Here is a 13968-nt window from a genome sequence, read left to right on the forward strand (position 1 = left end):
ATTTTGTTCTTTGTGTTGGTGAAAGACAGCTTCCCTATAAGGGAGGAAATGCTAACAAGATGATTGAAAAGATTCTTGATGGCTTTCATTGTTCCTGTCAATTCAGCAACTTCATTCTGTGGGGCTATTAAGCAAGATCCCATTTTCTCTAATATTTCAAGGGGTCTTGGAGCTTCTGTTTTTAGGGATGATTGAGAGATAATGTTTCTAGGGGATATCGAATAGGCATTTGGCAAAAGCAAACTAAGGAAACTGGAAAAATGAAAGTATGTTATTTAGCATTTATTAACCCTGCTTGTTGCATGGTACAGAATATCTGTATTTTCTTATGCTTTGCTATTAAGAGCCATCTTTCTCTCTCTCCCTTACACCTCTTTCTTCCTTTCTTCTTTTTTCTGTCTCTCCCTTCCTCTGCATATTTGATCACAGAAGTAGGGAGGGGGGATAATACCCAGAAAATTCTTAAGCAGTATATGACATCATAATGGCAGAACTCAAGACTAAGTAAATAGACAGTGGGTAGATGAGAATTGAAAATTCTGTATGTGTTAACTCTGATCTCTTGGCCTATCCACTGCCTAATATTATTATCACGGTTTTCCTGTTTCTTACTGGTAATTAATCTATGCCTTTTTGCTAACTGTTTTCACTCATCTCAACCTTAACTGGGGAAGTTCTCTGGTTTTGGTTTTGGTTTCTAAGCAGGCTCCACACCCAGCACAGGGCTTGAACTCACAACCCTGAGATCAAGACCTGAACTGAGATTAAGAGTCAGACGCTTAACCAACTGAGCCACCCAGGCACTCCAGAAGTTCTCTGGTTTTTAGTGTTCTCTCATCTCAGCATTAATCTACACATCATTTTACTAGTTGTCTCTTAGTTATTCTTCATCTCTAGCCCCTGGATTTCTCCTAGGAAACAGAGTCTGTGAGGTGGGCATCTTTGATATGAGCTTGTTCTCAGGAAGTTTACTTTGGGAAGTGATACCAACGTACAAGAGTAAAGAGAGTGAGCAGGGAAGGTGGGACTATATTGTCAACCGCCAAAGGCAACTTGGGCCTCACCTGACGGTTGCTTGTTGACAAAAGAAACACTGCAGAATTGCCCAACTCAACAACAGAAGGAGCATTTGTACTGGCTCCCATCCTCCTTTGGCCAAGGGCTGCCTCTCGAGACTAACTTTCCAGCCTATTGAGGTCATGCATACATGAGCACCCAGTCGGTTCCCATGCACAAAGTGGTCGTTGGCTCAGCAAGAGCAGAAATAAAAGATGGGCTAATAGGATGTGGAGAATGGCGCAAAAGGTATCTAAAACACCTCACTCTGCCTTTCCAGTTATGTGTTTCTGGTTGCTTATAGAAATCTGCACTTGGACATTCTGCCTTCAGTACAACCCCAGTGTGTTCAAAATTTGGATTGTCATCTTATCCTTGAGTTCCTTGACCAAAAAAACTAAAAGCAAAAATGGTTCAAAATATTGTTCACCTTTAACGTCATTGGTGTAACATTTATTGAGCTCATCATCCTAGGGGGAGACCTCCCTGGGCTGTGAGAAGGGTCAGGACCTTTAGCTATTGGCTTAGACCTAGAACTCAAAGTGGCTTAAGCCCTCAAGGGAAAAGAAAAAGGTGGGACCCAGTCCCTCCTCCAGCTGTGGCTAGGAGAACCTGACACCAGCCTTGGATGGTCTGATTGTCTAGTGGATGAAAAGAAAAACCAAAGACAGCCTACCCAGAAGGATCCAAGATATGACAACTCTGTCGTTCTGCCACTCTACGGGTGGAAATTATACAAATTTATAAAAATGGAAGAATTAAGTCAGACAGCTTCTTGGAGTTACAGTGTTCTAATATTTTATCTGCCCAACACCACCACATATTAAAGTTTAAAATACCTTGAAACTTGAATTTGAAGTACTTTAAGAACAGTTTTACTGAAAACAGGAAAATCGTGAGATTCTGTAGAACTATCTGAACGTGAATATATAATACCTACATGGTGTTTAGCAGGATATTAGAAGCCATCATAATACCCTATATGTACTAATAAGCTCCTCATTAGCATTTAATCACAAAATCTTGGCAATATTAAAAGCACCTGCCACATTATGTCTTTCGGCTAACTCCAGAAATTTCACAAACTTTTCACTACAAACTTAAGGTCTCTTCTTGGTTTGTCATTCAAACCCTCACTCCTCTACCATCACCACCCCAACCTGTGAAATACTCCCTACCCTCGAGCCCCTTTTCTCCAGCCAGCAACTCATTGTTTCTCAATACTACTTTAAAAGCAATCCCGTTCTCTATCCGTGCACCTGTCCGGTACCTGTTCATCCTCCAGCTTAAGTAACACTTTACAGTTTCCAGAGCACTGTCACATACAATATCCCACATGACTGCTTATACATACCCTCTCTAGCATGCGGGCCAGTTACATTTGTCCCCATAAGTCAAATTTAATGTCTTGCCTGAAATCACGGATGAGTACATAGTATTAATGAATTTTCTTTCCTTTTTTCCTAAATCTGTTTTACTTCCTTCAAAATTAATGGAGTTGTTCTTATATTTTCCTATCTAACAAGATGGGAAACTGAAAACAATTTCCCCACCCCTCCTAAATGCATAATATTTATACAGTTTTATTTTGTATTTACAAAAGCAAATATTTTTGTAGCCCACTGACTGTGGCTTTTGTTTCTGTCTCATTTTTATTAATTTTTTCAGAATGTTCATTCAGCAAAGATTCGTGGAGCTCAGGGTGTAAGGCAGGAAGTTAGTGCTTTCAAAGTAGAATTCTTTAATTATTTTCAAAGCCCAGGAAGGAAATAAAGGTGCACATAAATGCCAAAATCATTTTGAAGATTGACCTAAGAGTGTGATTATGTAGTTAAAACATAAGCTGATAAATCTTTAAATTAATGATAGGAAATCTGCTACTCAGTGCCAATTGTAACTCAGAATACAATTGCTATTAACAAAACCCAGGTCCTTGTATCTAGAAGATATTTTAACTTTGATTTAAAACTCAAATGTATTTTCGAGCAGATTTACCCACAGCCAAAACAAATACCTTTTTTACTAACAGAGATATCAGATTTTCACTCTTGGAATATTTGTCCCTTTAAAATGGTGGGACACTCAAGTGGCTCAGTCAGTTAAGCATCTGCCATCAGGTCATGATCTCACAGTCCTGGAATTGAGCCCTGCATCAGGCTCCCTGCTCAGTGGGGAGTCTGCTTCTCCCTCTTCCTCTGCCCCCCCCCCCGCTGTCTCTCTTTCTCTCTCTCTCTCTCAAATAAATAAAATCTTTAAAAAAATTTTTTAAATGGTATCATTAAAATACATGCAAAGAAGAGAAAAATATAACTATATCAAACATCATATCCACAAGAATACATTTTACAAAGTGGATTTTGAGTTCTTTTAATATTTCTGGTTGCCTATGAATGCCAGGAATAAAGATGGTAGTAGCACCAGATAAATCTATTCCTTGAAGCTAAAGGAACAGTGGTTAAGAATGAGTCATTAAATCCTCTTAGTATAGTGGATATTTGATATGTAACTTTGATTTTTAAGAAGCATTAAAATGTCACCTTGGCTCATAAAATATGGAAAAATAAAAAAAGAATGAGTCATTAATTAGGAAAATAGTTTAAGCCACTGAAGTAAAAATCAGATCTGTAAAGTTTATCCTGTAGCCAAAAGGATTTTAATTAAAAAAAAAAAATTAAAAGATCCTTGGTAAAAAGGGGTGAAACTCGCTGTGAATAAATTAGATATGTAAATTATTTAGAAAGACATTACCTGAGACCTTCAAAGTTTTCTTCAAAATATACCAGAGGTATATATATCTCAAAATGGGGGCTCTAAAAATTCAGCAATTTAAATGAGGTTGAGTGTAGAGATTACTCTCCTTTTTTCTGCTGGGTTCAGAGTATTTTTATAATATTTCTCAATAAATGGGCCTAATTATAATCGGTGATCCTGAAGCCAGTACTTCCTGCATCAGTCAGTTTAGAAATGCTTCTCCTTTTTCTTTTAAGGGAATGTCAGGTATGTTTGACTCCTATGTTAGTGTCCCAATTTGTTCCCTTTTTTTTTTTTTAATCTATCTTCCTCCCTTGGAAAAAAAAGAGAAAATATTATATTGTATAGCTGCATCTTTTAAAAGTACCATTGATTCTAGGGAATACATAGCAATAGTACTCTTCCCAAAGTTTTACTTTTAGAAAACCTAAATAGCATGGACAGTTTATTCAGATTGCTTTAAAATTTTCACAGTAATAGACCTCCGTACTTTCCCCCGTCAGTTAAAAAGAGACTTATTTACATTCTTCTATTTAAAAAGTCACTTCAAATTTCCCTGCTCCCTGTTAAACAATGAGTAGTTTCAATAGGTAGTCATACCCTTCAATCTCAGGTTCTTGGACTTTCAGATGTTCCTAGAGTGAGAGTGGAAGGCATTTACATTGTCATTATCTAAATGACCTGTTTGTAAAGACCCCCGCATTCCTCAAAGCTTCACCCTAGGCATGTCAAATTCTTTCGCGTTTTAGTCTTGCCACACTTCTTAAGAGTTTATTGATCTAGACGCAGGAGGACATTCTTGAGAAATGAATTCTTCAGTGATTAGGCCATCAGGGGTTTTTGCTATTGTTAAGACAGAATCTCAACTTAGAAATTCTTTTCCTAAGAAGTCATTAAGAACTCAGGAAAAGTCCATTTTCCATTTAAATGGAAAATGACAGCACAGAAATGGGTCTTCTCATTGGTTATCAGGACAAAAGCTCTGTGGGGTAGATAGGAGTCATCCAGACTGCTTGCTCCAAAAAAGGAGGAAGCTGTTAGCACAGCATTCAGACTCAAATTCAATTACAAGACAGAGCTTGAACAAGTGTTTTCCCCTTCTGGGAATAAAATCCATATCAGGGAAAAAATCATGCAAAATTTACTTGTCTAGAATTTCTAAGCCTCCTGTCTAATATCATAGCCACTAGCCATACGTGACTATCTAAATTTACATTTAAAATAAGTTACATTTTTATAAAAGTAAAATTCTTTTCTCCAGTCATACTAGCCACATTTAAAGGGCTGAGGAGTCACATGGCTACAATATTGGACTACACCAATATAGAACATTTTCATCATCACAGCAAGTTCTATCAGGCAATACAATTCTAGATGATTTATTACATAAACTTTTTAAGGACCAATTAAGCCACTACTTAACCACTTTTTATACTTAAAGGAGGATTCAATAATTATCTTTTCCAAGGACAAATTATACAAATGACTGTCTTAGCTCTGCTCACTGCTCATCTTTCTCTTTCCTGCCATCTACCCCAGAATTATTCGGGAGCATTTATCTCATGATTTAGAATATGCTGTTCCTTCTGCCTTAGTAGCTGGTCTAATTTCTAAGTTAAAGACTTTGAAACTGATATTTAGGAGTTGCTAGACAAACAGAACAACTGGAAGTTGGATTCCTGGCACCCCATATCCCTCATGATTCTGCTGAGTCTACCAATATTAATAATGAGATTCAGTTGATTTTTTAAGGGGGTTTAGTATCTCAGTGCTATATCTCATACAAAGATAGTTATTTTAATGTAGATGTAATACTTGTGTTTAGGTCATTTGGAATTTTTCATCTTCTGGTATTTGTGTGTATAGCTTGATTAACATTTCGTGCTAACTCATCGAGACCTTGAAAAAGTCTTTATTGGGGACAGTTGAATTAGTCCTCAGTTACTTGAGTTAGTGCCAAGATGGGACCATGGTTATCAAGAATGATTTCCTGTCAGAACTATCAGTGGATCTTTAGAAAGACAGAAAGAAAGTACAATACTCAGGGCCCTCTTTCTCCTAGTCCCCAGTCAGAACTGCCAGAGCCCCGGCCTTTCTATGTCCATAGGTGATTTTTTTTTTCAGTCAGGTTTGAGAACTATTGAGATAAATATATTTATCACAAGAAACGCCAAAGAAAGAAGTAAAGTCCAGTTTTTCTGAACTAAAAACACTCTCTTAGTGCTTTCTAACCTTTTTTGAGTATGGCACACATAGAAAATGACGATATTTGTACAACACCTTGGCGGGAACTGGAGGAGGTGCTATCAGCGGCACATTAGGCCCACTGAGGACTGAGGTGGTCCCTATCTCCACACACCTGTAATCCATTCCCAGCCCACAGGTGTCAGTTGGAAGTTCTGCTCAAGATCCTAATAAGTATGACATAGTTACATATGATTATGTTGAAAAGGTTTTCTGGTGATGGGTTTTTAAGTCAAAATATTTCTGATAGTAACATCAGAGGATACTTTGTGTTCATACTAGCCCAGCATACCTCAAAACTGAGAAAGATGCTGGAGTTAAGTACCAGACTTCCTAGGTAGTTTGTCTAAACATTTGGACTTAAAATCTTCTAGTAAAAATATGTGGTTTTGTTGTAAACAAATACATTGACATTACCTAAGTATATTTCCAAGACATGTTCACTTATGTTTTATTATTATAAAATAGTGAGTCTTAATAATAGCTTTATAATTTATCCATTAGCTGAAACCTAAATTTATATTACCTGTTACTTCAAACAAGGAATTAAAGTATTTGGAACTGAAGCGTTTAACTCATTTTCAAGTGAGTCATTAAGCGTCTTCCACCTTTCTCTTGCTCTGATTCCCTAAAACAAAATACATCGGCTGTTAACATCACTATCATAATACTGTCTAGGATCCCTGTATTCAAATCAGAAGAGAATTGTTGGATTTTTTTTCCTTTTTAAGAACTTGAGCATGAAATTCCAACTTGTTCATGGAGCATTATGTATTTTTATGTCATTATTTACTACTTCTAACTGAAAAGCTGTCATAAAGTTTACATAGCCAAAGTCAGATAGAATATGCTGTTTCAGGGGCGCCTGGGTGGCTCAGTCATTAAGCGTCTGCCTTCAGCTCAGGGCATGATCCCAGGGTCCTGGGATAGAGCCCCGCATCAGGCTCCTCCGCTGGGAGCCTGCTTCTTCCTCTCCCACTCCCCCTGCTTGTGTTCCCTCTCTCGCTGCTGTCTCTCTCTCTGTCAAATAAATAAATAAAATCTTTTTAAAAAAAAAAATATGCTGTTTCAGTGTAAGTTACAGAAACAGGTTAGTTTCGGGGTGCCTGGTGGCTCAGTTGGTTAAGCGACTGCCTTCAGCTCAGGTCGTGATCCCAGGGTCCTGGGATCGAGCCCCGCATTGGGCTCCCTGCTCAGCGGGGAGCCTGCTTGTTCCTCTCCCTCTCCCCCTCCCCCTGCTTGTGCTCTCTCTGTCAAATAAATAAAATCTAAAAAAAAAAAAGTTTCTAAATATTAAAATATAGAATATTTGGGTGGTGTTTTAGTGAAAGAATCTGCTAGCCTATTTCTAGAGTATATTTGGAGATAAAGCAGATCTGGTATTTCCAATTCAGTAAATCTGAAAAGAGTGAAAATTCAGTCACATCAGTCACATCATTGAAATTGTTTAATAAGGACCAAGCTGTATTGTACTGGATCCTGATTATTTTGTTCAGTTTTCAGCTGTTGCACATCACCATGCAAAGAGAGAGCCACCACATACAGGACCACTCACTTTTGAATCATTAACAGCCCACTACTCACTTGTCCTAACAGCTCTTGGTTAGGTTAAGTGTGGCGCCCTAGGGAACTCTGAAATAATCCTAATGCTTCTGCCTTTCCATAGGTAGTCTTATCCCATCTCTTGAGTAATTATGGGGTTATTCTTAGTAAAATGGGATCCCAAGGAGTATATGAGCTGAAGAACATGCACTGTTATCAAATTATATTTCACTTTAGCACCACGGGCATATCATAGTTCTGCCGTCACCTCAGTGTTTTAACGACATCAGAGATTCTCAGGTTGCTCATTAGAATTATCTGGGAATCGGGGTGTCTGTGTTCAGGTTTCTCAAGTGGTGTGGATGTGGGTTAAGAACCCCTAGTCTAAACTTGATTTTGATTTCTGAAGTAGTAATAAAAAGGGAGGGAAAAGCATTACAGGATAGTTACATGTATTTACAAATGTGTTGGGTAGCTTACTTTTTTTAATTAGTTAACATTTTTTATAATAAATTTCTGATGTGGCTACAGATTCCTAAGACAGAATAAATGTTTGTAAGAACAGTTTTCTAGATCAGGACCTTACTACACTAGACAGCTCCAGTAGGTTTCTTCCACTTTAATTCCCAGCCTTGAACATGATATGAACACAAGATTTTTCTTGGCTTTTATGCATCACCAAAGAGTATTTGCTGGAGGATGTGATTGTTCCATTAATTCGTTTATTTCATTATTACATATTTTTATCCTTGACTCTTTAATAACTTTTTTTTTAATTAGACAGGCAGTATCTACTCTGGGGGAAACTTGGGAAATGCAGAAAAGTATAGAGAAAGGGAAAAATAATAATCCACAGTCCCACAATTCAAAATGATTGCTGCTAACATTTTTATTCCTTTGTTGTACTAAATTGTCAGTTTCTAGAGATGACTTCTAATTTTAATACTCTAGGATTTGATATGTATGATATGTATGAAGTTTTTCATAATGAAAAATAGTCAATTTCAGAAATTATCTCTGAAACACTCTGCAGTTAGTATAATTTAAATACTATTTTTGCTTTTAGTTTTTCTGTTCCTTAGTTTCTTCTTACAAAAAACCCTTCTCAGTGACTTAGTATTTAATAAGCTTTGACATGTAAGTTAAACAGAGACATTTTTAAATCACAAATATGGCACCCCTTGATACACATGCATATTTACCCTCTCAAAGTAGTCCACTAAATAAGTCAGGCTTGAATACCTTTCTATAGAAACCCTATTGTCCCTTCAAATAAATTTGCCAGGCTTAGAGTATGAACATTGTCCTTAATATGTACTATATTGAAGCTCCATTTAGAGGCGTGAGCCATATTGACCCAGCCATTTGACACAGGCCGATTTGTAGTGCCAGGTTTCCAAGACTCGGTGGGCAATTTCAGTTCGACCTTGAGTATCATTACATTTAGATACTCTCTGATCTCCGTTATTTCTTAAAACACTCATGCTCCTGACCTCCACCCATGCAAAAAAATTTGAGTCCAGTATTCTCTTGACTAATTTCCATGGTATGGTGTTGAAAAATAGTAATGATGAAATTGCCTTGAAAATTAAAATTTAAAGTGGATTAAGACTTAAGCTTACTTGTGTTATATGAAGTGTGTATCAGTACAGTCAAATGAGTAAACCAAAGCAAAAAGCAGTTACACTTTATTCCAAGATCTACATTTGACTAAGATAACTAACGTTCCCTTAAAACATAGAAGGCACTTGAAAACATAAAGAGATCTTAAATTTCCATAATAAAAGTTTTTTCTCCTAAAGAAAATTTACATCTGTAGTTGTCTATTTATAAGTTACTTTCCAACACTGTAAAAAATTGCTCTGAACTGCATATCAACACATCTGTTTCCTGTGTACATGAAATGTCACCTATAAATGCCTTAGGCCCTTACTGGATAGCATTGCAGGGGAGAAAAAGAAGTTTGAGTTCAACTCATATGCAGTTGTTGGGATTTTAAAATAAATTATTTCTTAAAAAATAAAATATTTAGTTTGAATAAAACTTTTAAAAAAATTAAACCAGTCACTGGTTTCTAATTTGATAATTAAAACGTTTTATTGACATCAAACTAGGCTGAAAATAAAATCGTCTAGATGTACACTTTTCAGGACTTATCTTTTACTTACATTATGCATTTATTAGTCTCAAGATAAGTAAACTTTTCTTGTAGATTTAACGGAGTCAATAAAGTTAGCATTTGTTGACCATAATAAAAATGCTTATTTTCTATAATATGCAAGATGAAAATTATATAAAGTGTATGTTGCAAATTGCAATTATAAACAGACTTGTCTGCTTACAAATGGTACATCATTGGCCTTTTACTCTCTATATATTATGATGATTCTCTTTTGAATGCTTTAGCTCTTGAGTCCAGAACCTCCTAAAACAAATATTTTTCTAGAGGCAGTAATTAAGTACAACATTAGCTGGAAATGTGAAACATGGTTTCAGCCTTTGTAGGAGCTAGGGAGACACATCGAGTCTTTGCTAAATAAATTTTAGTCTGCATGTCCTTGAAATAATTCTACATGTTGTGTTACACTGTGAGAAAATCCGAAACAGAGTGTATACAGATGTCTATCAAAACTAACCTTAATGAAATACGTGATTATCTAAATGACAAGATATATTGATTATTATATTATAAAATTTTAATATTACAAAAGAAATAATATTTTTCTGATCAGTATACAAAGAACTGAATATCGTTTTAAGATTTTTTACTAAATAAGTAACCAATTAAATGATACCATTTTCTCCTTTTAAGTAGGTTTTCACCCTGTAGTTTATTCTTTGAATAAGTCATGATGTTTTATCATCTATTCTAGTATATGTAGGAATGTTCATTGACTATATTGGTTATATTTATAAAGTAAAACTTAGTTGCGGCAGTATTACAATTAGTAAGCTTTTCTCTAACCTGGGAAGTATTTTACAGCGTTTAATACTTGCTTGAAATGGTTTCTATAAGTTAAAATCTGTACCTTGGAGAAAAATGTAAACAACTGCACTGTTAGGAAGATATTAAAGTAGAGGCTATATTTACAGTGTCGTCTTTCAAATCTAGCTATGCTGTAAACTGATGTTTGCTGTATGCTCCTCCTGATTTGAAATAGATGAAAGAAAATGAACCTATTATCACCATGGTTCACACAATGATTGAGAACTCGGCGCTAAGACCCCAACTGTACCAGCAAGTAAGGTCTTGGACAGTGAATGATACTGCTTTATCATCTGCAAAATCCCTCAGTGACAGTTTTGGTTTATCCTCAGAGTTACTCATAACATTAGTGTTTTCTTATTTCATTTTTTGTTTCTGTCTATTTGGAAAAATGCAATTCATCCATGCTTTTTAAGATGCTGCAGTATTCTTAGCATGGCTTTGCTGAACATTTTGCTGTTGAATATTAAGTGTGCCATTTTCCTGAAGTTTTTGTGCAGAGTATTTGATTGATATGTACTTGGAGGTCTGCAGTACGTTTGCAAAATTTTTACTAGATTGCCATTAATTTTGATTAACTCTAAAAGCCTTAGAACTGATTTCTAGGGAAAAGTTTTAAAAAAATCTTTTTTTCCTTTTAGGGGCAGCCCCCTTCCCACCCTACCCCACCCCACTGTTTTAGGAATAGATAATCTTTGTATGGGAGTTATTTAAATCTAGTTTCTATACTGTGGTATAGTAAGACCTAAAGATAGCCACTTCTTGACATACTTGGGAATATCTTCTCCCTGTATTCTTATCCTTCTTACACCATCATATGCATCATCTTACCTCATTCTTTTCCCTAATTCAAAATATGTGCCATGGAGCTGGCTGGCTTTAATTTAGGACCTTGGTAATCTGCAGATCTGCAAAAGAAGTCATTTTATACCAATTTTTTTGTATTTCATGGTCTAAATGTTCTTAGCTGTGTGTTTTGCAACATCAGCTTCTTCCACTTCAACACCTTCAAATTACTGTGGCCTATGACCTGTTATAATACTTGAAAATTCATCCAGAAGAAGAAAATTAACTAACATGAAAAATGAATGTATTTTGATAAAATACGAAAAAGCACCTAGTGGGGGGGGAAAAAAGCACCTCGAACTCTCTGGCTTTACAGACCGCTGGTTTGCTTTAGTTATCTTGGGATCAGCATCATGGATGGGCCTTGAAACACTTGGTAGGAGGGTGAGGTGACTCTCCTTTCTGAACTAAGTTTTCTGTCATAAAGAAAGTATTAAATATTTAAAGTTAAACAGCTTTACTTTTCAAAAGAAAATGAAATCTTTGTATTTTTAAAGTAACTAGATTATAGAACCTTGACACTTCATTCCAAAATGCCGCTGCTGAGAACCTTTAGCCCTTGTTCTGGAATTGACATCTTTCTCAGTATCTGAAGCTGTGACTTTACCATTTTACATAATGCTAAATGACAAGAGATCAAAGGCATTTTGTGGTAATAGGTTATATTTTCACTTTTCATGTTTTGTATATTTTCAGTAAGAGTGATAGCCAGCCTGGGTTTTCAGTTTGGTTTGGATTGGTTTTTCTTTTTTATGTTGATCAGTAATCAGGATTGCTGACTGAAATTACTCAGTTGCACTAAAAGTTCTAATTGGAGTTTTCCAAAAGTGTGGCAGTAACTGAGAGCAGTCTTTTATACTAGTGTCACTGACCAGAGCTATAGATTTACATAAATACATTTCCGCCATTAATAAAGTACTTAACTGTTACAGGGCACCATTGGTGGATAACAGTGACCTTCAGACACCCTTCCTAAACTCTGTTTATTAATTTGCATAAATTGAAATTAGATCTTATTTTTTTCTTCAGATTTCCCTTACTGTGTTATTATCCAAAGGAAATCTTCATGGAAGTGTATATTGTACACTCTTACAATTGGCCTCTCTGACATTGCATTACAGTGCTGTGTTATAAGTTCCTGAAGTACAACTGAAAATATAGTGCAATATCGTGTTTATGACCTGCTATTCTGAATCATAGCCATTGGGTTTTCTCACAGGAGAACCTTTATGTTTGCATTTTCTTAGAAAAAAGAAGACACCTGAAAGATTACCTATGCAGGAATTTTCTTAGAATTGGTAACATAAAAAGGACCTAAAACTGAATCAAAACAAATACTAAATCAGTGCACATTGTGTTGAAAAATTCCTCTACAGTTATTAATCATTCTACCGTCTTTCACAATTACATTTTTGTACTAGAGTTTTTTATAAAATAATAATAAATACTTGTTTTTAAAGGTACAGACTAATATTAGCAAATACCTACAGTCCTGTGAGCATTTTTGAGTCCTCATAAAATGTCTCATTTTATCAAATATTTCCCCAAAAATCCTTTTTGGGGTTTATATATATATTTATAAACTTTAAAATATATACATATATATATATATATTTTACAAGGGATACTGTAGAAAGTTAAATTTTGATTAAACAAAGTAATTTTGTTTTAACTTAATGCCAACCCAGTGTTTTTAAATATCGTTAGACATTTTAATATGAAAAAACTCTTTCTAAATACAGCACATATCCTTATATGTATGTATGTCAGTAAAGTCTGTATAACACACTTCTCAAATTGAAGCCCGAGCACTGCTCAGCCTTTCATAATTCTACGTAGCCCATTTTCATTTGCTTTTCTGGTGTAGCTGAGGTACTTCCAAAAAAAGGTATTCAAACCCAGAACTTTTTTTTTTCTTTTGCTGAAGATGAATTTGAAAAATGATACAGAAGTATTGCCATGAAACATGATTTTATGCAGCACTTAATGAGAATACTCATGAAATTACTTTTTTCTTACTAGTAGGATTTTCATAATGGGGACTAAGTAGCAAACTTCTTCAGTTCTAGACGGAAATTTTTTAAATAAACTATATTCATCGTTCCTTAAGAAAAGCCTCAGTAATTATTATCAGTAATGAAAAATAGGCCATGCTTAAAAATTAATTATTTAACAAATAATCTTGTTTCCTTATTCTTTTCTTCTGATAGGTAAAAGCAGCACATAGTGCAAGGCTGATTATTTTAAGATTTTGTTAGTGTCTAATAATGAATTTTTTGTTGAATAATCTGATAAAAGCTTTAAATAAATTTTTCAGTGGTACTAATAATAGAGAAACAACAAAATAAATCTAACATGCAGTATACTTATATGGCTATAAGGATCTGTCACTCTTAAATTATAACAACACAATACATATTTTTTATTAATTTGCCAACAGATGGGAAAATGAATATGCAGTAAGATTCCCTAAATGAAAGTAGTATACCAGTACCCTAAATTTGTATTACACATTGCTAAATTTCCATTTTAAAATACTAATC

At 35.2% G+C, this 13968-nt stretch overlaps 1 protein-coding gene across 6 annotated transcripts in view; it reads left to right on the forward strand.

Moving 5' to 3' along the window:
- The window catches only part of PLEKHA5 (pleckstrin homology domain containing A5), a 237530-nt gene that overhangs the window by 177966 nt on the left and 45596 nt on the right, over positions 1-13968 (forward strand). The window contains exon 15 of one of the 6 annotated variants that reach the window (XM_040642201.1): positions 10755-10835. The exons of the other annotated variants lie outside the window; for them this stretch is intronic. Within the exon in view, the coding sequence (XP_040498135.1) occupies positions 10755-10835 (81 nt within the window). The remainder of the gene's footprint in view (positions 1-10754; positions 10836-13968) is intronic. 6 annotated transcript variants of the gene reach the window in all.

The sequence above is a fragment of the Ursus maritimus genome, unplaced genomic scaffold, assembly GCF_017311325.1.
Source record: "Ursus maritimus isolate PB19 unplaced genomic scaffold, ASM1731132v1 scaffold_26, whole genome shotgun sequence".
Lineage (NCBI taxonomy): Eukaryota > Metazoa > Chordata > Mammalia > Carnivora > Ursidae > Ursus > Ursus maritimus.